The sequence below is a fragment of the Bos grunniens genome, chromosome 10 (genome assembly GCF_055505025.1).
Source record: "Bos grunniens cultivar Pamir isolate PY7600 chromosome 10, Bosgru_T2T1.0, whole genome shotgun sequence".
In the NCBI taxonomy this organism is placed as follows: domain Eukaryota; kingdom Metazoa; phylum Chordata; class Mammalia; order Artiodactyla; family Bovidae; genus Bos; species Bos grunniens.
Window position 1 is genome coordinate 16,417,744 of NC_141174.1, and position 26,886 is coordinate 16,444,629.

Here is a 26,886-nt window from a genome sequence, read left to right on the forward strand (position 1 = left end):
AGGCAGCAGCTTCATGTTTCACCGTTTGTGTATTCCCACCACACAAGTCAAGAGGACAGTTAAAAATAAAAGCAAAAAGCAGAAGGCTGGAAAAGTGGTCCTGGAAGGGGCTCTGTGTGGGAGAAGGGCACACAGTGGACTTTGGATATCCTTGCAGTTTCTTGATTTGGATGGAGGTACAGAGCACTCATTCTAAAATGATTCTTTACATACATTTAAATGGCACTAACTTTCTGTATGCATGTAATATCTTAAAAGTTTTTTAATTAAAGGAAAAAAAAACCCAAATGTGAAAGGCTATAAGTGGATGATGGAGCAGAAATGAAACTGAAGAGCATAGAGAAGGAAGAGGCGAGCAAAGGCGGGAGATGACATCTTGGACATGGGGATGTTGGCCTCAGTTTCTCTTCTGTCTGGATCCTGGTTCTGCTTCTAGGTGCTGGAGCCCCACTAGCATGCCCAGGATTGAGATACCTTAAATACAGACAGACAAGGTTAGTGGCTGACATAAGCTTCGTGCTTTCTTAGATTACTTGTATAAGGCTTGTCCTTAGGGCTGGGACGGCTCCTGTGGGAGTTCCAGGGTCATTCAATGCTTACTTGGCACCATGAGGGGTGCCATGACGCCAATTGTGGGAGTTGCGGTCCCAAATACAAACAACTCAAACAGTATGTGCCCCGTGGCGATGAAGAAGGTCCAGAGCGTGATGTAGTAGAGCCTACAGGGGAACAGACAGAAATGGGACTGAAGGTACAGCTTATTCAGTGCAGAGGAAGTAGTCAGACTTGAAACACACAAATCAAAACCCAGGAAATGACAATGGCTAAAGAAAAAGGAGACTTGGCCCTGTGAAAGACCTGGCTACTTGATCACATAAATTTTATTCACGACTAGGGCAAAACTTGGAGAAGGAAATGGCACCCCACTCTAGTACTCTTGCCTGGAGAATCCCATGGACGGAGGAGCCTGGTGAGCTGCAGTCTATGGGGTTGCAAAGAGTCGGACATGACTGAGCAAATTCACTTTCACGCATTGGAGAAGGAAATGGCAACCCACTCCAGTGTTCTTGCCTGGAGAATCCCAGGGACGGGGGAGCCTGGTAGGCTCCCGTCTATGGGGTCGCAGAGTCAGACACAACTGAAGCGACTTAGCAGTAGCAGTAGCAGTAGCAGTAGGGCAAAACTGAAGCCTTCAACTGCTAAATCAAGAGGAGAATGAACCAGCCATCCAGAGTGGCTTTGCAAGTCTTAGCAAGGTGGTGAAGCCAGTGATAGCAAAGCAGAGTCTCCAGTATGGCAGTCCTATGTAGTGTAGACAATTTTGGATCAATCACACTTATGTATTCTATTTACTCAAATTGTCTTGACTCTAGTCCAAGCCCGCTTTGTACATAGCTGGCCAGGGGCTGGTCAGTGCTCATCTCATGGATGCCACCAAATGAAGGGCATGAATGAGGAATGGGTGGTAAGGGCATTTCTGGGGCTTTTAGGTGCTTTTGCAACATGGGCTGAATCTTAAGATATTTTGCATTTTAACCTAGCAAAATGGTCAGATGGAGAACACAGTGATAACCTCACAGGAAGAGAACTTGTTCCTCAGTTTTGACAAGGAGGTGGAGAAGACAGAAGTTATAGGATGATGGAGCACTTAGATTGCTGGTATCTTTTTTTAAAACTATTTAATAATTAATTTATTTAATTAATAAAATTTATTTAATCATAAATTTAAAAATTATGAAGTACTTCAAACATACAAAATATCATACATAATAGAATTTATCCCTATGCAACCAATACCCTACTTATCAAAACTCAGTATCTTGACATTCTTGCTTCAGATACATTTTTCCTAAGAAAACATTCCAGAATTCAGTTAAAGCTTCCTCTGGATCCTTTTTCCACCCTGATCCCATTCTCCTGCCTCCCTTCTTCCCAGAAGGAACTAATATCTTAAAGTTGATTTTTATCATTCCTGTGCATATTTTTACACACTTAGAAAACATGTATGTAAGAGTTATTTTTTTTAATTGAAAGTAGGTTTTTTTTTTTTTTTTTTAGAAAAATACACATTAAATGGGCAGAATGCAGACTGTCTCAGAAAGTGAACAGCTGGGAGTTGATTTCAAGTTTCTGGTTAGGGAGGGGATAGAGTCAGAGAGCATATCAGAAGCACATGGACCAAACTCCCAGGCTTTAAAAAGAAAGTTGGAACTAGAAGTCAGCATTTCCGGCTGTCCTGTGTTGGGTGAAGGGGTAATGAATGGGTAAGAGAGGTAAAGATAAGTCTCAGCTGTCTCGGCTCATCCCCAAAGCACAACAGACAAAAGATACACCTCTTCTACTTGTCAGTAATTCTTCATCATGGTAAAGGTCGTTAAAATGATTATGCAGTCCTTACTCCCTCCCAGTCACCCTGAGAAGACACACGAGTCTCATTTTATACATGAAGGGACTGAGATGCAGAGAAGGTCTATAATAAACCTGCTGCTTCAAAGCTAGTTACCATTAGAAATGAGACCAGAGCCTATTTTCCAGTTTTCATTCTTAGGCCTCAGAGTGTTTCCACTAAACCATGCTACTTCCAAAAATATATGTCAATCTAGAACAAGTAAACCATAGTTTCCGGTTCAAAAATAGGAAAAAATAAAGTTGAAGAGATCACAGTGCTAACAGCCCTCAAATCCCACTTGTCCTAGTCTTCCTCAGTTTAAATGAACTGAGTCTCTAATATGCAGATCTGCAGAATCAGCAACAAAAATCACTGATTCCCAGGGCTACGAGGAAGACTTAATCAATGTCATGTGGAAGCATGTGGTATAATAAGAGGCTCAATAAACATCACCATCTCCTCTCTTGCCCCAGTGCTGAGAGTCTGGCTAACACAAAAAAATTTTAGTATGACGCTCTTTTGGTGGCCTCACTTGGGGACCTGAGCAAAGTTTCCATCTTGATTGGGGTGATGATTGCTGTTGGAAAGAAAGCTCGAGCCCCCTCCAGTGGCCAGTTCAGATTACAACACTATCTAGCCCAGAGGCTGTGATTGCTGACTATTGTTCCACACTAGAAGGCAATGGCACCCCCACTCCAGTACTTTTGCCTGGAAAATCCTGTGGACAGAGGAGCCTGGTAGGCTGCAGTCCATGGGGTCGCTAAGAGTCGGATACGACTGAACGACTTCACTTTCACTTTTCACTTTCATGCATTGAACAAGGAAATGGCAACCTACTCCAGTGTTCTTGCCTGAAGAATCCCAGGGACGGGGAAGCCTGGTGGGCTGCCGTCTATGGGGTCTCACAGAGTCAGACAAGACTGAAGTGACTTAGCAGCAGCAGTCTGTATGAGGGATTCCCAGGTGGCAAAGAGGTAAAGAATCTGCCTGCCAATGCAGGAACTCAAGAGATGCAGGTTTGATCCATCCCTGGGTCAGGAAGATCCCCTGGAGTAGGAAATGGCAACCTGCTCCAGTGTTCTTGCCTGGAAAATACCATGGACAGAGAAGCCTGGTGGGCTACAGTCCTTGGGGTCGCAAAGAGTTGGACTTGAGTGTGCACGCACACATGCATGCAGTCTGTGTGAGCCCTCTGAAGAGGCAGAATACAGAGGTGTGCTGGGTTCTCTGTGACCCTCCCTTCATGACTCTGTGTAAACACACAACCATTCACTGGTGGGATCATGATGTCATAGATCGTGATTTTTTTTCATCCCTGCCTCTCAGGGAGGAATGTGAGTATAGGTGTCATGGCCTCTCTAAAAGGAGCAAGCACACTACCTCTTTAGTAGAAGAAAGGCTGACCCATTAGTAAAGAAGTAGAGGGATGTGATGCAGGCCACTGGATCACAACAACCAGTTTGCTGTGTCCATTTCAAAGATTTTTAAGCTTAAAAACCTTCTGGCTTGTGATGTTTTCTAGCCCTGGAAGGAATGGTACCTGGTAATCTTTTATATTCACATCCTGGGTTACTATATCAAATCATAGGCCATATGATGGAATCATAGTCCATCATAATAGTGCTTCTTGACTCTGGGCATTTATTAGAATCAACTAAAGAAATTTTATCAAATTACCAAGACCTGGATATCAGAAGAGTTAAATCATATACTATGGAGGTGGACCCAGGACACCCCTGGTATTTTCTAATCCTTGCCTTGTTGATTTTAATGATAAACAGGTCTCCGAGGGAGGACCACAATGGCTCTGCTTAGCACCCATTGCCAACACAGGGAGATGCTGTTCCCTCCCTTACATACGTTTTGTTGTGAATGTCGATGGCGCAGAGGCAGCGAACCACTGATGAGAGCAGCGTCCAGACTCCAAAGGTCCGAGCTTGGAGGCCATTCACTGTGCAGCAGAAACAAGCAGGAGTGTTGAGAAGGGTGTGCCAGGGTTCCCCTCCAAACTCCTCCAGCTTCACTGGAGGAGTCAGAAAGCTGAGCCTGAGATCCCCTTGGCTGGGCAAAGTACAGGCTCTGATGCTGCACCTGGGAACTAGGATGGATGGAAAGAATTCCAGAAGGAAAACTGGTTCACCTCCTTTTCAAACGCCTGCAGTTGGATGGGTGAATTCCAAGAGTAGAAACCTAACAAACAGCCCACTTTGGCAGTTATTCCTAGGTGAGTGGTTTACCGGTCTGCCTGGAATCTGCTCTGGTGTTGGTGAAGCCCAGTGAGTCTGAATCAGGATAAGTGTGGGGAACACGGTGGCAAGTGGTCTGTCAATAAGAGATGCCTAGGAGGTCAGCGGACTTTCAGTGAGGCTGATACAGGAGAGAACGAAGAAATACTGAGCCCTGTCTAGACACCCACACCTGGTCTTTAAGAGACCCAGGTCCCTGGATCTCCTGAATTCAGATCTATATCATGGGAATGAAGCCCTAACAAGGCTGGTTTCCTGTGCGTGCAGGAAGGGAACAAAGCTCCGGTGTTAGCTGGGACCACTCTCCTTTTGCTAGCTTCATTCTGGCACTGCTGTGCTAAATACCTTGTCCAGAGTGTTTAAATCGTAGTCCATCATAACAGTGCTTCTTGACCCTGGGCATTTATTAGACTCAACTGATGAAATTTTATAAAATTACCAAGACCTGGATACCAGATCAGTTAAATCATATACTATGGAGGTGGGCCCAGGACACCCCTGCTATTTTCGAAAGCCTTGCTTTGTTGATTTTAATGTACCAGTATTGATCTACAGTGAAAAGCAAGGATACTTCCTTTGCTGGTCTCCTGAGCTAGAGAAATTTTAAGGGACAAGACTCACAACCGAATTGTCTTTCAGGATTTTCCTTTAAGGATTTTCCAGCCTTTGGAAAACCAGACAGCAACACTAAATTCACAACCCCAAAGATCTCTAGATGGGAGTCATTTTGAGAAAAAAAATCCCATATCTCAAACTAAAATATAGAGGTTAGTTCTGGAGAGCTATATTCTTTTTTTTTCTTTTTTAATTCTTTATAAAGCATTTTGATAGTGCTTCTGATGAAACAACAGGAAATTTCTCTTTTCTATTTCTATATATCTCTTTATGAGTGAGAACTAAAAATGGAATATCTCAGTAACGCTAACCAGAGTAGGCATCAGGTACAATTCTTCTACTGGATGCTCCAGGGTCCTGCTATCACCAGCAAAGTACCAGGAGGTCATGAGGGACCTACTTCCGAGCTGTGTGTGCATGCAGGCCTGCACAGGCGCACACACACAGTTCTGCTCAACTATTGCCCTTCGACAAATCAGATAACCTCTGAGCCTTTCTGTCTCCATTTTAAATTCAAAGGGCTAGGTGAGATGACCTCAAAAACACTGTGAATCTATACAGAGTTCCTGGACCACCGGAGGACAGCACTGGAGGGTGAAAAGTGGAATTGTTCCACCCACTTTTCCAGGTTCTCTAAGCTTTGTTCAAAGTGAGCCTTAGCCTTCTTACTTTCATTTTATACTCAGATGCTGCAAAAATGTGAGCTAAGTCAGAACCTGAATCTGGATTACCTATAAATGTGACATAGAATTGTCGCTACTATGAAACGGTGCTGCCGCTCAAGCCACCCCACGTATCAAAGCAGGGAAGCGCAAGCTGAAATGTGCAGCCACTCTCCAGCAGAGAGGCTCAGGACGCTGGGGAAAGCCATCGTGGGCCTACAGAAGTTCATGTGGGAAACCAACCTGGAGGGATTTTGGATATCTTTTCAGGGTCTGTGTCATGGTTTGAAAAGACCTTGGATTAGTAATTCTCCATATGCAATGTAGGGTATAAACCATATGGCCCATGACCTGATTTCTGAAAGAAGCAACAGGAAAACCTTCATGGTTTCCTCATCAGGTATCAGTCATCAGAAGTCTGTTTCCTCACTTGTTCTTGTAATGGTATTTGTACAGACCAGCTGCCAAGGGCAGTGTAAAATGAATGGAAAGGTATTCAGAGAAGCTTGTGGGCAAAATGGACAATTGTTATCCACCACGTCTGTTGCTCTAGTGGCTTAGGATCACTAGCTTAGGTAGAATCAGAATCACCTGGGAAGTTTCAAAAAGAACTTCCTGTGACACATCCAGGGGGTGAAAGATTCAGTAATTAGGTCTGGAGAGGGAATTGGCCACTTATGTTTTGTTTGGTTTTAGTTTTTTGCAGTTATTTTGATGTACAGCCAGGTCTGGGGACCACCATTTAGGCCACTCCCACAAAGGATGCAGGTCTTTGCTTTCTCACCCAGGTCTGGTTTGCCAGTGTAGATATTTTCATAGAGAAAGGTGTGGTCTTGGAAGCTCTGCAGCGAGTGACCCGTGGCTATGATGGATGTCATCATCAGCCAGCTGCGTAACACGTTGAGGAATCTGCTCATGGCTCCCCTCCAACCTGAGAGGGCTTTTTGCCCTGGAAACAAAAGCAAAGGGCAGGAGACAACAGATGGTTAATGTGCTTCAACCATAAGCTCTGTAGTTAACCTGTGTCCCATTCATGAGAGCTGTACTAATCTTACTTCGTCAGTCATTTCATAAACTCCTCTCCCAAGCACCAGAGGCTCGTCTATCCCCAGGCACCCTTCATAGGGTTGGCACTTTGCCTTTGAATACCTACCTTAACTCAAAGTGTGCTGACAATAATAATAAAAGGCTAAATAATGCAGTGGCTGGAAATGACAGACCCTGTGGAAAAAGTGGGGAGAAAGGAACAGAGGAGAGGGAGGTGTTCAAACATCACTACAAAGAAATAAAATGGACTCTAATGAAAGATTTATGGAAGTTGGTCTCAATATTTCATCATACTAACAGTGGTGAGTCAACAGCATACTGTGCAATAAGTAGCACCATGCTTATTTTCGGCTAAGGAATTTCTCCAAAATATTAGCCTAAATCAGAACGCTCTTCTCTTGGCTGAAATCAGAGCCCTGGGATCTTTACTTCTAACCTGATGCTTCATGTCATTCTTTTGTACTGCAAGTACCTCAAAGGTAATTATAAATCTACTAACAGATACCTTCCTGGCCACTGGTGATCGATCCTTCCAAGCACAGAGAAGTCTTGCACGTCTGAGTGGCATCTATGGTTTGAGGGAAATATTTACATGCTTTAAGTTTTCTCTACTTTGGTTCACAGGGATTCCATGTTCCATAAATTAGGAAAACAATATAAAAGTTAAAAATAAATAAATTGTGGTGACTTGAGAAACAGTGAGAAAATTAGACGGAGAAGGAAACAGCTATGTTGGTGTTGGGTTGCGGAAGACATTACAGTTATTGATTGTTTGTATACACCACCTGCTGTGCCAAAAACCTATCTATTGTCTCACTGAACCTTAAACAAGGTCGGGAGACACCATTAATATTCCCACTTTACAGATGAGGGCTGGCACAGAGATGTTAAGTGACTTGCTTGAGGTTACGCAGTCAATAGATGAAAGAGCTGAGATACAGAGCATGGTCCATGGGTCTCTAAGATGGTCTCACTGAGCATATTTTGATGAAGTTTCCATTTTTGAGAGAGTCAAGCAAACCATAGCCACCTATCTTCAAGTATATAGAAAATACCATCGGGGTATATACTTTTTATTTAAAAAACAGAACAAAATGTTAGATCAACCCTTGCTGATCACTGATTCAAATTATCTTGGTTTAAATAACAACCATGTAATAGAAATCTAATCATGGAATTGATGCTTCCCATCTTTAGTATGTGACCCACGGTTTATCTACTGTCTGGTTAATTTCTTTGGCCTTAAGTGGTGATAAATTATCAGGCTTCCTTTGTCACTTTGACAGTAGGCCTTGTGTTATAGTCCCACATTACTCAGCTGAAACAAATACTAACATCAGTAATGGCTCAAGACAGTGTGACACACCAAAAACCAAAGAAGTTCCAGAGGTAGAAGCATCAGTGGATGAAAGGCTCAGTGCAAATGGGTCACAAAAGCGGACTCTGTCAAAGTCCAGAGAGAATGAAACTCTAACGGAATCACAAGCAGTGTCAGCATGGGCCAAGATACACACACTCCCCTCCCCTCCCCTCCTCCTTGTTTTCCCTCCCTCCCTCAGTAGGACACTTAAACTCTCAGGGTCAGAAAAGCTGCATGGATGGCCTCCCTCTTTGACAGGACTTATGCCCGTTTCACAGAAGCTCTCAGAAACTCCAGAAGATCAGAAACTCCAGAAGATAGCTGGTAAGGTAGAGCCTGAGCACTCTTCCAAACTGCCCTGCCAGTCCCTCAGCATGGCTTCCTCAACACTTTTGAGGGCCTCTGAGAGAATCCAACCTGTATTCCCCAATTTTGCCCTGACCCAGGCCAGGAAAGGTGTGGTGTTTAGTAGAGTCGGGAGTGAGTGGTTCCTTTCCTGGTCTCACTATTCAGTAGCTGTGTGACCATGGGCAAGTAATTCACACTTTACAGCTTAGGTTTCCTTACCTGCAAAAAGGAGATTAAAATTACCTATTCCAAGGGTTATTATAAGAATTACTTTAGAAAGCAAAGCTTCCTCGCATTGTGCCAGGCTCAGAGTGGCCACTCATTCGTTCATCGATTCACTCGTTCTGTACCTACCAAGCTTTCTTCGTTTTCCCAGCTCCCTCTTCTCTTGGTCTCTGAAATCTCTTTTCTCCCTACAAGGTTGCCTCCTGGGTATCTTTTCTATCCCATCTCCATTTTTTCCAGGCTGTGCGGATCCTCTCCACTAGAAGCCACACAGATACCTACTTCTCCCCGCTACATACACCCTACCTGGCTAGAGTATTCTCAGCACAGCAACAGCAGCAGCAAAGAAACTGCCCCAGCACAGCTGCAGACCTGAGTCTACCTGAGCCCTCGTTCCCGCCCCCACTCTCAGCCTGGCTCCCAGATTGGGTTGTTTCTATCTGTCCTCGTTCTGATTGGCTGTTTTCGTTCTGCGGGACGCCATGGGTCTTCGACCCCGTTACTGCTAATCAGCGGTTGAAGCTGCCCAAGCCTCAACCCCAGCACTGGGCCCTTGCAGTGAACACTCCTGTTGAGTGCAGCAGAGCAACTCCGGGTTCGGAGTCAATCTTTTTGGGACGGGGGGGGGGGGGGGGGGGGCGGGAAGAGCAGATAAAAGAATTCGAGGTCGGTGGAGGAGGAGGGAGGGAGGTGCAGAGCGCTGTCCCCGCCTGCTCGCCCCGAGCGATCGGAAGATGAAACAGGTAAACGTCTGCGCCGGCGCCCTCCTCCCTGGAGAGAGGGGCGCCCCGAGTCCGGGCGGGCGCCCGCCGCTGCACTTGCCTCTCCTTGTCTGGGAACAGCTGTTGGCTTCCGGGCGCGCCGGGCTGAATCGTAGCGGCTGCGGCTCCCCGCGTCCTTTCCGTGGGGAGCATCTGAGAACCTCCCTGGGATGGGGGTGAGCCATGGGTGGGACTGAGAGCCTGATCCTTTTAGGGTGAGGACACTCCTCGGGCGAGTGTCCTCAATCTTCCGATCGCCCTGTCTCTTCCTGCCCAGCTGGCAGCCTAGCACAGGTTGGCATCCCTTCGTCGCTTGGAGGTTGTTTGTTTTTTATTAACTTAAGGGACTTCCCAACATTTTGGGAAATTCTGAGAAATCCTGTAGGGGATACTCGGAAGAAAACCTTGAGATTGTTGCATACTGCCCATTTCGCTGAACATGTGTAGGGATCCTTGTCGGAATTGCCTTTCCTCGCCCCCTATTTATGTTATCACATATGTTAATGCATAGGAAAACAAGGTTTGGAAAGATTGAATGCTCATCTTTGAGTAATAGGATTATGGTCATTCAAACATTTTCTTATCTATTATTTCTAGTCCATCCTCAAACACAATGAAGTGTACCTTCTCTTTATTAAAGTATTTTAATTAGAAATAGTCTAATTTTAATGTCAATTTGATATTTGGATCATAGTTTGTGATTTTCAACAAGGAAGAATAATTTTTGAGAGCGTTTGGAGGGACAGTCCCCCCGCCCCAGCTATTTATAACCTTGATTCAGCAGAATAAGACCGTGGCATCTGGTCCATCACTTCATGGCAAATAGATGGGGAAACAATGGAAACAGTGAGAGACCTTATTTTGGGGGGCTCCAAAATCACTGTAGATGGTGACTGCAGCCATGATATTAAAAGACACTTGCTCCTTGGATGAAAAGCTATTACCAACCTAGACAGCATATTAAAAAGTAGAGACATTACTTTACAAACAAAGGTCTGTCTAGTCAAAGGTATAGTTTTTCCAGTAGTCATGTATAGATGTGAGATTTGGACCATCAAGAAGATTGAGTGTCAAAGAATTGATGCTTTAGAATTGTGGTGCTGCAGAAGACTCTTTTGAGAGTCCCTCAGACTACAAGGAGTTCAAACCAGTCAATCATAAGGGAAATCAACCCTGAATATTAATTGGAAGGACTGATGCTAACACTGAGGCTCCAATACTTTGGCCATCTGATAGAAAGAGCCGATTGATAGAAAAAGACCCTGAAGTTGGGAAAGATTGAACAGAAAAGAGAAGGGGGTGGCAAAGGGTAAGATGCTTGAATAGCATGACCAACTCAATGACTCAAAAACACCAATCTGAGCAAACTCAAGGAGACAGTGAAGGACAGGGGAGCCTGCTGTGTTATAGTCCATGGGGTAGCAAGGAATTGGACATGACTTAGTGACTAAACAACAAACATCAAGAATAGAAAAACACTAGCAAAAATAAGCAAAATTAAAAGTTAACTCTTTACAATCATTCTCAAAGCTGACAAAATTTTAGTTCAGTTTCAGTTCAGTTGCTCAGTTGTATCGGACTCTTTGCGACCCATGGACTGCAGCACGCCAGTCCTCCCTGTCCATCACCAACTCCCGGAGCTTACTCAAACTCATCTCCATTGAGTCGGTGACACCATCCAACCATCTCATCCTCTGTCGTCCCCTTCTCCTCCTGCCTTTCGTCTTTCCCAGCATCAGGGTCTTTTCAAATGAGTCAATTCTTCACATCAGGTGGCCAAATTATTGTAGTTTCAGCTTCAGCATCAGTCCTTCCAATGAATATTCAGGACTGATTTCCTTTAGGATGAACAGGTTGGATCTCCTTGCTGTCCAAGGGACTCTCAAGATTCTTCTCCTACACTGCAGTTCAAAAGCATCAATTCTTCATCACTCAGCTTTCTTTATAGTCCAACTCTCACATCCATACCTGACTACTGGAAAAACCATAGCTTTGACTAGATGGACCTTTGTTGACAAAGTAATGTCTCTGCTTTTTAATATGCTACCTAGGTTGGTCATAACTTTTCTTCCAAGGAGCAAGCATGTTTTAATTTCATGGCTGCAGTCACCATCTGCAGTGATTTTGGAGATCAGAAAAATAAAGTCAGCCACTGTTTCCACAGTTTCCCCATCTATTTGCCATGAAGTGATGGGACCAGATGCCATGATCTTAGTTTTCTGAATGTTGAGTTTTAAGCTAACTTTTTCACTCTCTTTCACTTTCATCAAGAGGATCCTTAGTTCTTTTTCACTTTCTGCCATAAGGGTGGTGTTATCTGCATATCTGAGGTTATTGATATTTCTCCTGGCAATCTTGATCCAGCTTGTGCTTCCTCCAGCTCAGCATTTCTTATGATGTACTCTGCATAAAAGTTAAATAAACAGGGTGGCAATATATAGCCTTGATGTACTCCTTTCCTGATTTGAAACCAGTCTGTTGTTCCATGTCCAGATCTAACTGTTGCTTCCTGACCTGCATACAGATTTCTCAAGAGGTAGGTCAGATGGTCTGGTATTCCCATCTCTTATAGAAATTTCCACAGTTTGTTGTGATCCACACAGTCAATGGCTTTGCGTAGACGTTTTTCTGGAACTCTCTTGCTTTTTCGATGATCCAGCAGATGTTGGCAATTTGATCTCTTGTTCCTTTGCCTTTTCTAAATCCAGCTGAACATCTACAAGATCATGGTTCATGTACTGTTGGAGCCTGGCTTGGAGAATTTTGAGCATTACTTTACAAGCGTGTGAATGAATGCAGTTGTACAATAGTTTCAGCATTCTTTGGCATTGCCTTTCTTTGGGACTGGCATGAAAACTGACTTTTTCCAGTCCTGTGGCCACTGCTAATCAAAATTATTAGGAAACTGAAAATTGGGACTTTAAATTTTCATTTGCACCAGAAACCAGGATGTATTAAGAAATTACACTTTTACAGACATGAAAGAACAAAAAAGTTAGATTAGTAACCAAAGTAGACTAGTTTTATGGCTTACTTTATTGAAAGCCTAAGAACATTTTGGTTTTTAAACAGTTATTTCATGAGGAATAGATATTATTCATTCTTGGGATCCAGCCTACATAACTCAAAGCCTCTAGGCCTCATTCATCCCAATGTCTGTGATGGAAATCCCTTCCCCTCTTTCTCTGTTCACCTAATCCCACTCTCTATAGTCCAGCTCATCTCAGCATCTCCCTGGAGGCTTCCCCAGCTCCTGTAGCCCACAGAGTTGTATTTCTCTGAACTGTAGCACTCGCTGTATAATCATTTGTTGATGACCTTTTTAACGGATATAAAGCCAGCTTTTACAATCAGAATTCAATACTTTATAAGGACTAAAGAACGTATATACCAAGCGAACATTTCCACGTCTATATGTATAAATTTATAATTTGGGATCCCCAAGGAAAATATAGAAAAAGAGCCCCTTTACATTTACTATTGCAAAGAATGTCATGCAAAACAAGGATGCCTGGACAGTTTCTAGCTCTAATGTCCAGGATTCCAAAGCATGAATACTTTAATACAGCCTGGGGATCTGAGCAGATCTAGCAGATGTCCATGGAAAGACATCTTGGGACCAAGTCAACACCCTAGGTGATTTAAGACCTTCGAACTTCCAAAACTTAAAAAATGTAAGCCTGTTCCTCCAAGTGTGAACAAGATGGACTTTAAGATCCCTAAAGTATAAAACTAGTGTTTCATAGACATGAGCTGATGGAACATTAACAATCAAAACTCAACAGTAGGAGTTTAAAAGTAAGAGGAGCAAATGTCCATCAATTTGAACTGGGGTGAGGTGGGGTGGGATTACACCTGTATTTTCACTAACTTCTACTAGAAATTTAGCATTTCTCATTTGCAAATATAGGCAACAAGTCACAGTAGTATTAGCATTACCTGCACCTTCGACTCCATCTGAAATGACAGATTTTTTTGTACCATATGACAGTTGTTGCAGACATCTCAAAATAACATTGATATTTATCACTACTTCTAAGTTACAGCAGTTACTAAAATTGCTACTAGATCACCTGTGATTAGTCTTCTCATCTGGTGTGATGAGGATGGACCACAATTTGGCAAGCCTCTACACTCAAGCAATCATTCAGTTACCAACTGGTGACCTCTCACAGTGGTGGTCCAGGTATCTATGATGTTCCTGGTATTCTCCGCTTACAAGTGTTAATCAGAGACCACCCAAGGATGGGGAGCTTATGCAAACTAAGCAAAAATAGTCTTCATGTTGCTGTCTTTAGGAAATAAAATTGAAGTTTTACCTTCTAAATGAATAATCTTGCTATTTTATACATTAATAAATTCCAGATGTATTCATTCATTAAGTTAGTCATTCGGGCAGCAAGTATGTATAGAGCACTTACTAAAATAAAATTAGTTTGAATCATCTCAAATAAAATGAAATTATGTAGAGTCATCTAAAATTCTCAATATTTGACTTACCAAAAATAGCAATTTCATACAGTTCAATCTAATACTTGTGAGCCCAACCCCTAAGCCCACTAATAAAAGAGACAGTCATAAAGTAAAAGAAGATCTTCAATCAGGAAGACGGATGCCTGCACAAGTTAAAAATGTGGTGAAATGGCTAAGAGGCAGCACACAGAAAAAGTCACAAAAAGGCTAAGTGCCCAGAGGAAATTATCCATTTAATTATCCTGAATGAGAATGACCCAAATACATTAATAATAACAAATCTGTATTATTTTCTATGACATAACATGATGAAAAGCCTCTCCCCAAAGCTTTACTAATTTTTCAATAATTTTTCCTAGTTAAATAATATAATCTTCTGCTGTATTATAAGAAATATACTTTAAAATCAATATTAAATCTGGCAAGAATAATGCCTTAACATTTGTATGGCACTTTATCATTTAAAGGTAATTTTATACATATTATTCTATTATATTCAGCATGGGAGATACTATCCCCACTTTCCAGATGACATAGCACATGAATCCTAGTGGACTTACAGAAAATTTTAAAAACGAATCTTATCTTTAAGCCAGATTCTCTCTTTGCTGTCTGTGTCATGTAATAATATTAAAGGAGGCGAAACATCTAAGAGGTTCAAAATCCTGGAACCTAGGTCTAAATCTCAATCTATCCCTTAATCTCCATGTGACCCTAAGGAAGTTCTTTGATATGTGTGGGGCTGAGCTTAGTAAAGTGGGAATAATAACATCTTCAGATGTTATTGTTAAATGGGATACGGCAGTTAAAGCCCTTATCATCACCTATAGCAGCTACATTTCCACTATCTTCATTTATATTCTTGTGAGAATCCAGCAATGAAGAAACTTGACTCTTATCTAAAAGAACTTGAGAAAGCCATGTGTCTCAATAGACAGCACAGGCCTCAGAATTCTAATGGCCTGTTCCACACTTCCTCAAATAATTTATTATTATCATCACTCTATCATCCTAAAGGCTTTGTCACAATGTCACAGTGTTGGGAGACCTACTTTTCTTCCATATCTAAAAAATTAAAAAACTCCTATGTTAGGAGCTCTGATCAAGAGTTGACTAAGAGCTACTACCTGTACCATCTAGGGCTGATGTTCACTCATGAGGCCAGAACAGAGCCTTATCTCATTTCAGATAGCTGAAGTGAAGTGAAGTGAAGTGAAGTGAAGTGAAGTCGCTCAGTTGTGGTCTGACTCTTGGCAACCCCATGGACTGTAGCCTGCCAGGCTCCTCTGTCCATGGGATTCTCCAGGCAAGAATACTAGAGTGGGTTACCATTTCCTTTTCCAGGGGATCTTCCCGACCCAGGGATCAATCCTGGATCTCCCACATTGGAGGCAGATGCTTTAACCTCTGAGCCACCAGGGAAGCCAGATAGCTTATGGTCATCCCCATAAAAGATCCCAAATTAGACCATGTATGAAGACTAAAACCAGAGTCAGATAACACCAAAGGAAGGATATTGGTAAAAGGGGAGAGGAGTAAAATAAGAGAACTATCTTTCAACCTGAAGGCAAAGGGTCAAAAGCAGGCTTGCAATTACTTATTCCTAGCTTACCACCTCCTCATCCTCTGAGGATGATGCTGTTTCTTCCGGGTCCTGAGCCATCATGACCTGCATTTGCTTTAGAGTTTGTCATGCAGTCAGCAGACGGGGGCCTCAGAGACCTTTCCTTGCACATTCACTGGATCAAACAATTTGGGTGGCACAGATTCCTGCCAGAGAGACAAATGATCTGAAACGCAATGCAGCTATCTTTTTGTTCATCATTGCTGGTGATCTTCTATGTAATGAAAATGGATATTTACCTAAATACTGTCCAACATCTATAAGCTTAGCTTTTTTCACAGTGCCTCACATATGACATAAAGATCAAGATTTTATTTGTCAAACATATTGTCTGTCCTCTGTGTATTTGAAGAGCAGCTATTAAGTTTCCTGTGTTTCTTTTACATACTAAATCTAATGTGCACCAAAAGGATAGGCTTACTTAACTTTGAGGAAAATGTGAGATACACAGCTGATGGCGTAAAACATAGGTTCCTTGCTAGCAAAACCTGACATGAGTTAAAAAGAAAAACACAAGTTTTAAGATGCTAGCAAATATTTCTTTAGGCTTTATGACAAGCACAGGGAAAATAAGATCATGATTCCACTGAAATAAATTCAAGCAAAAAATGAATATATTCTGCTGAATCAAGGCTATAAATAGCTGGGGTGGGCGGGAGGTCGGGGGGGGGGGGGAGGTGGAGAAGACTGTCCATCGAAACGCTCTGAAAAATTATTCTCCCTTACTGAAAGTCATAATCTATGATCCAAATATCAAACAGGCATTAAAATTAGCCTATTGCTAATTAAAATAATAAAGAAAAGGTACATTTCATTGTGTGTTTGAGGATGGAATAGAAATAACAGATAAGAAAATGTTTGAATGACCATAAATCCTTTTATTCAAAGATTACCATTCAATCTTTCCAAACCTTATTTTTCTATGCATTAATATATCTGATAATGTAAATAGGGGGCGAGGAAAGCCAATTCCCACAAGAATCCCTACACAAGTTCAGTGAAATGGGCAGTATGGTACAATCTCAAGGTTTTCTTCCGAGTATCTCCAACAGGATTTTTCAGTATTTCCCAAAATGTTGGGAAGTCCCTTAAATTAATAAAAAACAAACTAAACCTCCAGGCGATGAAGGGATGCCAACCTGTCCTAGGCTGAGAGCTGGGCAGGAAGAAACAAGGCAATCAGCAGATTGAGGGCATGCACCCGACGAGCATCCTTGCCCTAAAGGGATCAAGCTCTCAGTCCCACCGATGCTCACCCCATCCCAGGAAGGTTCTCAGATGCTCCCAACGGAAAAGATGCAGAGAGCCGCAGCCACTGTGATTCAGCCCAGCGCGCCCAGAAGTCAACAGCTGTTCCCGGACAAGGAGAGGGAAGTGCAGCTGCCAACACCACCCGGACTCAGGGGCGCCCCTCTCTCCCGGGAGGAGGGAGGAGGGCGTGGGCGCAGGCCTTTACCTGTTTAATCTTCCCATCCCTCGGGCTGGCAGGCGGGGACAGCACTCTGTGCCTACCTCCCTCCTCCTTCCCCATCCAGGCTCCACAGAAGTCTTGACTTCTCTTTCCCCACTCTTTCCCCCTCCATCCCAGAAAGATTGACTTGGAACCAGGAGTTGTTCTGCTGCGCTCAACAAGAGGGTTCACTGCAAGGGCGCTGTCTTGGGGGGGTGAGGCTTCAGTCAGTTCAGTCCCTCAGTCATGTCCGACTTTGCAACCCCATGGACTGCAGCACTCCAGGCCTCCCTGTCCATCACCAGCTCCCAGAGATTACCCAAACTCATGTCCATCCAGTCAGTGAAGTCATCCAACTGTCCAGGGAGTTTGTAACTTCCTCAATCCTGTCTCATCGCAACAAAAATTTGAAGCGATGGGCAGACCAGCGTTACAGCCCTTGGATGGACCAGTGTCACAGCTCCGTGTTACAGCTCAGTTTATTCAGAAAGTAAAGGAAAACACATCCTTGAGGCATGAGGGTATGCCGACCCATAAGACACGAAGAGAAGAGAGCCCCCCGCCCCCCGCCCCACCCCCGGCCCAATTTGGCTCCTCTTTTTACATGTTTTTTCTCCTCCCTCTGGGCCTGCCCTATGTAAACTGGGCTAGCCAGGAGTGCTGTTTGTTTTACCTGAGGTCCTCATCTGGTTCTCCGACCTTCCTTTGTTCTATTTTTGCAGGCTTTTCCCTTCCTTGACTTTTAACCACCGCCATTCTGGACTCTTTTTTCCTATTCTAACTCCCTAACATTCCCTTCTCAAGAGATGGGAGGCCCAGTTCCCTGGGAATAGGGGTGTGAGGGCTTTCTGGCTACTTCCTGCTGAACTGGGATGGTGAGGAGCATAGGGCCTCCACGTCTTGCTAGTCTCAGGCTTCAGAGTCCTTACAGTGGTGTCCATCTAAGGGTGAGTGATATTTTCTGTGGTTGGCTGTAGTTTTATATATCCTTGTTGAACTGGCACTGCATGTTGTAGCTTGTTGACCTGGGCAGAGACAAAATGGGTTAGACAACTGATAATTCATGGAGCAGTCATAAGGAGCATCTATATGGTGATGGCAGGGAATAGTAGGGGCATTAGCCAATTCCAAATTTCCCATAGCCAGGAGGATCCCCCAGAGAGAGATTATAGCCACCCCAAGAACTCTCCAGCTCTTTCTTTGAGGTCCTGTAGGATCTAGAATGTTTTTCTTGAGGACTAAAAACAGTTCTCATTCAAGATGGCTCAAGTCCCTCCTTGTTTAGGGATCAGGAGATCTATCTCCTGTCTATTTTGGAGTACAACACCTTCCCAGCTGTGTTGACTCTTTAGAGCTATCCAGAGGAATCTTATCCCCAGAAACTTAATTTTGGGGGTGTTCACTAGAATGGCACTCATTTGTAGTTCTGAATAGGTATCTGAGATCTCCCAGGGGCTCACAGGTGTATTTAGTGTCCTCTTCTGTTTTCTTCCATGGCTTGACTTGTGTGTAGTGAATCCAGGAGTCATGTCCTGGTACCTTGACTGCTGTGAGGGTAAAAAGTATTACAGGGTAGGGGCCCTTCCATGTTCGCTGGAGTTGAGCCTTTGGGGACCCATCCTTCCAGACTTTAATTAGGACTTGAGTCCCTAATTAAAGTCCCTTTATTTAGGACTTGAGTCACCCATATAGTGGTGACTCTTTAGAATCTTTTGGGTCCTGGTTGACACCCCACAAGCGTATATCCTGTTGGAATTGCCCAATGGTCATGATATAAACCAGAGGGTCTGAGCCTCTGGATCTAGGATGAGGTCATTGACATAAACAAAAGGTCTCCATATAGCACCTCATAAGGACTAAGACTAACCTATTCCTTAGGGGCAATATGGGTGCAGATGAGAGCTATTGGTAAAGCCTCCTTCCATCCCAGGAAGGCCTTTTAGGTTAGCTTTTTTATCACTGATTTTAAGAATTGGTTGGCTCTTTCTACTTTCCCTGAAGACTGAGGCCTCCAGGCACAATGGAGATATTAAATAATCCCCAATGCTTTAGAGACCCTTGGGTGACCTTAGAAGTAAATGATGTCCCACTGTCACTTTGTAATGACCTGGGCAAACCAAATCCCGGAATGATTTCATGGAGCAGTTTTTTTTTTTTTAACCATCTCCTCAACCTTCTCAGTCTGTGTGGGAAAGCCTTCAATCTAGTTTGTGACTGTATCTATCATGACTAATAGGTATTTATACCCTTGAGAAACTGACATCTGGGTGAAGTCCATCTGCAAGACCTCTCCTGAGTACGTACCATGTCCCTGGAAGGACTGGGCCAGCTAGGGTCTTCGAGTTCCTTGGGGGTTATTTTTTAATTGGCAAGTGGGACAAGAGGAGACCGACCACTTGCCTTATAGTTGTCTGGAGGCCTGTCCCTCTGAAGGAACTTTCTAGTCGTCTTTGGAGTGCCTTCTCCCCTAAATGAGTGGTGGGATGTAACGAGTTAACGAACTTCCATTGGAGGATCCCAGACAGAAAAAGGAGTCCCTCCTTTGGAAACACATCATATGGTCTTCTTGAAAGCCCTCAGTCTTAGCTTTAAGAGTCTCCCTTCAGTATATGAAGAAGTTTCTGGCATTTTAGTCTGTGGAACTAAGGTGGCAACCCGTATTAGGTCATTGTTGTGTAATGTTGCTCTCTTAGCTGCCTGATTGGCTGCTTGGTTCCCTTGTGCCACTTCTGTGCTCCCTTTTTGAGTTCCTTTACAGTGGGAGACTGAAACCTTAGTGGGCAGATGAACTGCCTCCAAGAGCCTAAGGAATTGATCACCATATTTGACTGGGGAACCTTAGGTGGCCAGTGGCCCCTTTCTTTCCAAATAGCAGCATGAGCATGTAGCACCAGAAAGGCACACTTGGACTCAGTGTAAACGGCGACTCTTTTTCCTTTTCACAGCTCTAAAGCTCGAGTCAGGTCTATGAGCTCAGCAAATTCGGCTGAAGTACCTGGTGGCAAAGTTTAGCCTCTATGGTCTCAAAACTGGAGACTACTGCACATCCACTCTTCTTTTTCCATCCAAGACAAAGCCGCCTCAATCAGTGTACCAGACTTCCTCAGGATTTGTCAGAGGATCTTCTGACAATCCCTCTGGGGGTTTTGTTCAGTGGTCAAAGTTTTCTAGTCAAGAGTGAAAGAGGAGAGAGCCCTCAGGGGTAGGCAGGGGGGTGGCAGGGTTAAGAACCTTACAAGGGGATATAGTCAGGCCTGAATTTTCCATCAGCACTACTTGATATCTGAGGATCTTTGATCAGACATCCATAAATGGCCTCTCCCATTCAGGAGTTTTTTCACTTGGTGGCTGGAAAAAAATAGTTTGCCCCCAAGAGAGAGTTTTAAAGCATCTTCTATCAGGATTGCAATAGCTGCAAGATTTCAAAGGCAGGGAAAGATCTCTTCCCAATAAGGGAGGAGGACACTCAGGAACCACCAGAAACTGGTGGGAAAATATTTGTCCATCCCAGCAACAGAGAAGTGCTTGGGTGAATCTTTTAGTAATCGTTTTTCCTGTATCACCCAAAATGCTACAGGTTTGGGAGGAGAAGGCTCTGGAGTAGGAGGTCAGGACAGAGTAGGTAGCCTCTGTGTCAACCAAGAAATTCTCAAACCTACCTGCCACATCCAGTTCCAACCTTGGCTCCAGCCCCATGATGGTTATCTGTGACAGGTGGGCTGGCTGGAGCAGGCCATTTCAGTCCTGTTGAACCATCGTGAGGGAAGGCTTGGTGCTTGACCTTGAGGCTCTTGGGTCCTGAGGGCAGAGTGCCACCCTCCTTCCAATTGATGGCATTTGTAGCAAGCCGTTTTAGGAGACTTGTCATGGTTTAGACAGTCTTTGGCCCAATGCTGTACCTGTCTACAGATTAGGCATTTGCCTAGTGCCTTATCCTTCATGGACTCGGGGTTTGCCATAGGGCTTCCCTGGAAGGCAGCCAGCATTGGGCATGCCTTGTCTCTTTCCTTTTCTCCCTTCCCTGAGTCTTGGCGTCCCTCTCCTGTTCTCTGTTATAAAAGGTATTGGTGGTTGTCTGGGCCATCTCGTCTAAAGAAGAAGCAGGGTTCTGCTGCTATAGCTGTTGTAACTTTATCCTGATGTCTGATGCACACTGGGGCAGGAATTTGTCCTTTAAAATCACCTGTCCCTTGTAAGAGTCTAAGTCCATGTTGGTAAACTTCTAGAGGGTCTCTTTAGCCTTTTTAGAAAGGCAGTGGGTTTCTCATTGGGCTCCTAAGTTATTGCTGAGACTCAGTCATAGCTGAATACTTTTTGATGGGCTGCTTTCAGTCCTGCCTTCACATAGGTCAGAAAACGATCCCTTTCCCAGATGTGTTCAGGGTATTATAATTCCAACTAGGATCTGAGGAGGGGACCGCCGTTTCCCCTACTGGGTATTTATTGCTTGACATGTGAAGCCCCATAGCATACCTTTGGGCTCCCTTAAAGACCCTAGTATCAGTCCTGGGTGTTCTTTGGAAGGACTGATGCTAAAGCTGAAACTCCAATACTTTGGCCACCTCATGCGAAGAGTTGACTCATTGGAAAAGACTCTGATGCTGGGAGGGATTGGGGGCAGGAGGAGAAGGGGACAACAGAGGATGAGATGGCTGGATGACATCAACGACTCGATGGCCAAGTTTGGGTGAACTCTGGGAGTTGGTGACGGACAGGGAGGCCTGGCATGCTGCAATTCATGGGGTCGCAAAGAGTCAGACACGACTGAACGACTGAACTGAAATGAACTGAACTGATGTTCAGGGTCAGATAAAGTTTGACTAAATATGAGCATGATGTCCTTCCTTGTCAAGTCAAAGACCAAGGTAATATGTTGGAATGTATCTGTATATTTGCCTGGGTCATCTGTATAGCTTCCCAGGTCTTGTTTGATTCATCTTAGTTCTAAGAAGTTCTTAGTCTTGTGGGCCCAGGTTGGTATGAATTCGCCTCCAGTTTTGACTAAGGGACATACTTGAGTTGCCTTTTTTGGAGGGAGTGCTCCCGGATATGGGGGCACGTTTGGATATAAGGAAGGAGCACCAGGCAACTCGGGAACCATGGGAGGTGAGCCTTCACGGGGGGGGGGCTCCTTTTCTTGGTGGTCTGTACCTAGCACATTTGCCTAGCAGTGAAGGAGGTAACAGACAGAACAGGCTCCATCTTGAAAGCAGGAGTCCATCTTAGGCCAGACTGTGAACGTTGGCTACATGCATGGTCACCCTCCCAAAGGACTCTGAAATTTGTGCCCAGTGTCTATAGAAACAGCATACCAATGGAAAACCAGATGCCCCCGGATGAAAGAGCCTCAGGACTTGTACCAACCTAGACTCTCCATCGCTAAAAGAATATGCTAATTATCTCTGTAACAGAACAGAGTCATAAATTTTATTATGCTTATTGGGCTATGACCACAGGCCTATTGATAAATGTCCACTGTTTAACTACCTAGGCTTATGATACATGAATTATGGGTTAACTTTGATTGTATCTCTCTTTCACTTTGTCCAGACTAGTTCAAGGAATTTGGGGAGGTGTGTTTGAACATGTATACTTAGGGTATATAAGGTTTTTACAAAAACTGGTTGGAGTCCTTGGCTAAGAGGAGACTCTGCCTTGGGCTCACCAGTATAATAAACTGCACTCCATTATCTGCATTGTCCTTCTGAGTGAGCTTGTCTCCTGGAGCACATGGCTAAAACAGTAGGCTCACTTTTAGGGCATACAACAATTCCATACTTAGGACAGAGTTCCTTCATATCTCTTAGTGGGAAGAAAATTTGGACATAGGGGATCTTTGTCCATTTCCCTTGTCTTTTGCAGAATAAGTCTAGCTGCACAATGGCACTGTAATTTAAACTTCCATCCTCAGGCCAGTGTTCCTTGTCCCCTAGAGGATACTGTGGCCACACAGTGGCACAAAAGAATTTTAAGCGAATTCTCCTTAGAGTGAGAGGATGGAACAGCTTACACTTATCAAGGGCATCTGTTGGGAAGTGGATTGCTTCTTTCCCATCTGAAAGACAGTGATGACAGGGAGGAAAAGAAAAAAGAAAAATCTAATAGGCCTCCTCCAATTTCCATGGGTTGATTTCTTTAAGGGTGAGTCATTTGGAGCTTATCCTATGCAGTACTGTTGCAACCTGAGAGCCAGCCATTCCCAGGTCAGGGTGCAGATCCCCAGGCAAGCTGAGGCATGGCAGCCTCCTGGAGATCGAATCCCCAGGCAGGTTGGGGCAGGAAAGGCATGTTGACCTACTGGGATCGCTGGACTGGCGGATCTCCAAGCAGGTTGAGGTGTGACAACCTTTTGAGGAACAGATACCTATGCAGGTCAAGGCAGGTCGGCCTCCTGGGACCCCTGGACTGGAGATGAATGTCCCCAAGTTCTCCAGCATGACTCGTGCTGGGAAGGATTAAGAGGTTGTAAAAGACCAGATGTTCCATAAAGGTGGAGTTGAGATTTGATCTGGGGGTATGTTTGTAACTTTACGAGAATGGTGGTAAGGATTTGGGCCCAAGTGGCCTGCAGGGCTAACTCCCAAAGTGGCAAACATTATCCCCAGAAGCCCTATTGCCCTTGAAGGGATGCCACCAACAGATGGCCTTCTAGTGGGCATTGCATGCCTGTCACCCACCCTATCGGGTTCACTGACAAATGCTGTTGTTGCACATGTTATAGGAAACATGGACGATAAAGGCCTGACTATCCAGAGGGATTGGATATTATACAGTATTTCCCTCCCAAGGGCCAGCTATTTTTAGGCTGTCCCTCCAGAAGATTGTAGAGGCAACATTGTGAGCCTGGACAGGCCTCAGGAAAAGAGCATGGAACAGGAGGGAAGGAGGCAGGGCACAACTTTTGAAAGAATGACATAGCGCAAGACCATAACATAAACCGATTAATATCAAATGGGCCCAAGATGGCAAGTCAAATTCAACTAAAACTTTATTCCCAATGTGTAAGCTAAATGACACACCCAGAGGTGGCAGGACAGTTCCAAGGCACTGTCAAAAGACAGAGAGTGAATGCTTCCCCATGGTTGGGATGAGCCTCCCACTCATTACCACATGAAATCTCTCAGCTCAGGAAAACTAACCACACCACATTCCACGGCCACCTCAGTCTCCTCTGCGATGGCCCACACCCTGTGGCATGTGCTTTTCTCTGACTCTGAGCAAATCCACCTCTTACCTATTGCTGTGTCTCTAACTGAATTTTTGCAATGAAACATCAGAGCCTGAGCTTCATTCGGTCCTGAAGCCAGACACCAAGGGTTTTGGCCGGGCTCAAGTCCCAGGAGAGAGGAGCAAAGGACAGGAGGAAAAAGCACTGGGAAAAACGTGCCAAGGAATCTTCATTACCTGCCAGAAAATCTGCTAAATACCTGACCTGTGCTCACAGTTTTCATTGACCTGATCCTTGGCACAAAGAAGATTAAGGACAGAAGAACGCCCAACCGCTTGGGCAACATCTACTGGGGCCCAGCAGATCGTGGAGCGTTTGGGACACGCTGAGGAGTAGCCCCTTCCAGGGTCCCTCAATTGCACCCACTGCCACTCACCTGTTCATAGGGGGTTCGAGGAAACAAGAAATGAGAGATTGTAAAGAAATTAAGATTTTGTTAGGCATATGTCCTTCCAGCCATAGGAGCAAGGACCTCCTACCTTAACTGGAGGTCTTCTGCAATCTGAGACTGAGTCGCGGGAGTTTTCTGCAGTTTGTTTTTCGCTGTCCCGGTTTCCAGTACACTGGGCTTCTGTCACTTCCCCTGTGCTGGGATTTCTTCACCTCGAGCTTCCACGGTGAGAGCTTTCGCTGAGTTGGGCTCCTGCCATGCTTGGCCTCCTCCTTGAAGGAGAAGAGCCGAGGTTGTTTCAGACAGGTAAAATCTGAGTCACAGCACCACAGATGTCAGGGGAGTTTGTAATTTCCTCGGTTCTGTCTCATCGCAACAAAAATTTGAAGCGATGAATGGACCACCATTACAGCCCTCGGACGGACCAGTGTCACAACCTTCGGATAGACCAGTGTTACAGCCCTCGAATAGAAAGGTGTTACAGCTCCGTGTTACAGCTCTTTTTATTGAGAAAGTAAAGGAAAATACATCCTCGAGGTGTGAGGGCATGCCAACCCAAAAGACGCAAGGAGAAGAGAGGCCCCTGGCCCAATTTTGGCTCCTCTTTTTATATGTTTTTTCTCCTCCCCCTGGGCCTGTGCTATGTAAACTGGTCTAGCCAGGAGTGCTGTTTGGCTTACCTGAGGTCTTCACTCTGGCCCACGGACCTTCCTTTGTTCTATTTTAACTTCCTCCTCTTTTAGCCACCACCATTCTGGACTCCTTTTTCCTATTCTAACTACCTAATACAACCATCTCATCCTTTGTCATCCACTTCTCATCCCGCCTTCAATCTCTCCCAGTTTCAGGGTCTTTTCCAATGAGTCAGTCCTTTGCATCAGGTGGCCAAAGTATTGCAGTTTCAGCTTCAGCATGGGGGCGGAGGTGGGGGGGAGGGGCTTGGGCAGTGCCAACCATAGATTGGCAGTGATGGGTCGCCTGCTCGAGCAGAATCAAAACAGCCAATCAGAACAAGTACTGATGGAAACAAACCAATCGGAGCCCGGCTGAGAGTGGGGGCGGGGACAGTGGGGGCTCAGGTAGACTCAGGTCTGCAGCTGTGCTGAGGCAGATTCTTTGCTGCTGCTGCTGCTGCTGCTACTGCTGTGCTGAGAGTACTCTCGCCAGGGAGGGTGTATGTGGGAGGCAGAAGAGGTAGGTATCTGTGTGGCTTCTAATTGAGAGGATCCTCACAGCCTGGAACAATGGAGATGGGATAGAAGGAAGATACCCGGAGGCAACCTTGTAGGGAGAAAAGAGATTTCAGAGACCAAGAGAGGAGGGAGCTGGGAAAACGAAGAAAGCTTGGTAGGTACAGAACGAGTGAATCGATGAACGAATGAGAGGCCACTCTGAGCCTGGCACAATGCGAGGAAGCTTTGCTTCCTAAGGTAATTCTTATAATAACCCTTGGTATAGGTAATTTTAATCTCCATTTTGCAGGTAAGGAAACCTAAGCTGTAAAGTGTGAATTACTTGCCCATGACAGCTACTGAATAGAGAGACCAGGAAAGGAACCACTCACTCCCGACTCTACTTAACACCACACCTTTCCTGGCCTGGGTCAGGGCAAAATTGGGGATACAGGTTGGATTCTCTCAGAGGCCCTCAAAAGCGTTGAGGAAGCCGTGCTGCGGGACTGGCAGAGCAATTTGGAAGAGTGCTCAGGCTCTGCCTTCACCAGCTATCTTCTGGAGTTTCCGAGAGCTTCTGTGAAACGGGCATAAGTTCTGTCAAAGAGGGAGGCCATCCATGCAGCTTTTCTGACCCTGAGAGCTTAAGTGTCCTACTGAGGGAGGGAGGGAAAACAAGGAGGAGGGGAGGGGAGGGGAGTGTGTGTGTCTTGGCCCATGCTGGCACTGCTTGTGATTCCATTAGAGCTTCATTCTCTCTGGACTTTGTCAGAGTCTGCTTTTGTGACCCATTTGCACTGAGACTTTCATCCACTGACACTTCTACCTCTGGAACTTTCTTTAGTTTTTGGTGTGTCACACTGTCTTGAGCCATTACTGATGTTAGTATTTGTTT

The 26,886-nt window shown here is 44.7% G+C and overlaps 1 protein-coding gene and 1 long non-coding RNA gene across 4 annotated transcripts; both read right to left on the reverse strand.

Moving 5' to 3' along the window:
* Positions 1-247: 247 nt before the first annotated feature.
* Positions 248-9,307, reverse strand: LOC147363975 (ergosterol biosynthetic protein 28 homolog). Of its 2 annotated transcripts, none has more exons than XM_086319594.1 (5): positions 9,022-9,307; positions 6,697-6,861; positions 4,250-4,340; positions 601-719; positions 248-474 (listed from the first exon to the last, which is right to left on the reverse strand). In XM_086319594.1, the coding sequence occupies exons 2-5, from the start codon at positions 6,827-6,829 to the stop codon at positions 398-400; spliced, it is 420 nt and encodes a 139-aa protein (XP_086175720.1). In that variant the 5' UTR covers positions 6,830-6,861; positions 9,022-9,307; the 3' UTR covers positions 248-397. The 2 variants fall into 2 exon arrangements, with proteins under 2 accessions (XP_086175720.1, XP_086175721.1); XM_086319595.1 differs by having other exon boundaries at positions 9,199-9,276.
* A 7,265-nt stretch (positions 9,308-16,572) lies between these two features.
* LOC147363976 (uncharacterized) lies at positions 16,573-25,720 on the reverse strand. Of its 2 annotated transcripts, none has more exons than XR_015133968.1 (3): positions 25,500-25,720; positions 24,908-25,091; positions 16,573-18,225 (listed from the first exon to the last, which is right to left on the reverse strand). It is a non-coding gene; the product is annotated as an uncharacterized LOC147363976 (long non-coding RNA). The 2 variants fall into 2 exon arrangements; XR_015133969.1 differs by having other exon boundaries at positions 20,860-25,091.
* Positions 25,721-26,886: the final 1,166 nt, after the last annotated feature.

Excerpts from the sequence above, each read along its gene's own strand:
- LOC147363975 (XM_086319594.1), bottom strand. The coding sequence starts at position 6,829 with ATGAGCAGATTCCTCAACGTGTTACGCAGCTGGCTGATGATGACATCC. Across the intron at positions 4,341-6,696 it reads CACTGGCAAACCAGACCTGG|TGAATGGCCTCCAAGCTCGG; the intron begins GTGAGAAAGCAA and ends TCTGCTGCACAG. Across the intron at positions 720-4,249 it reads ATCGACATTCACAACAAAAC|GCTCTACTACATCACGCTCT; the intron begins GTATGTAAGGGA and ends GTTCCCCTGTAG.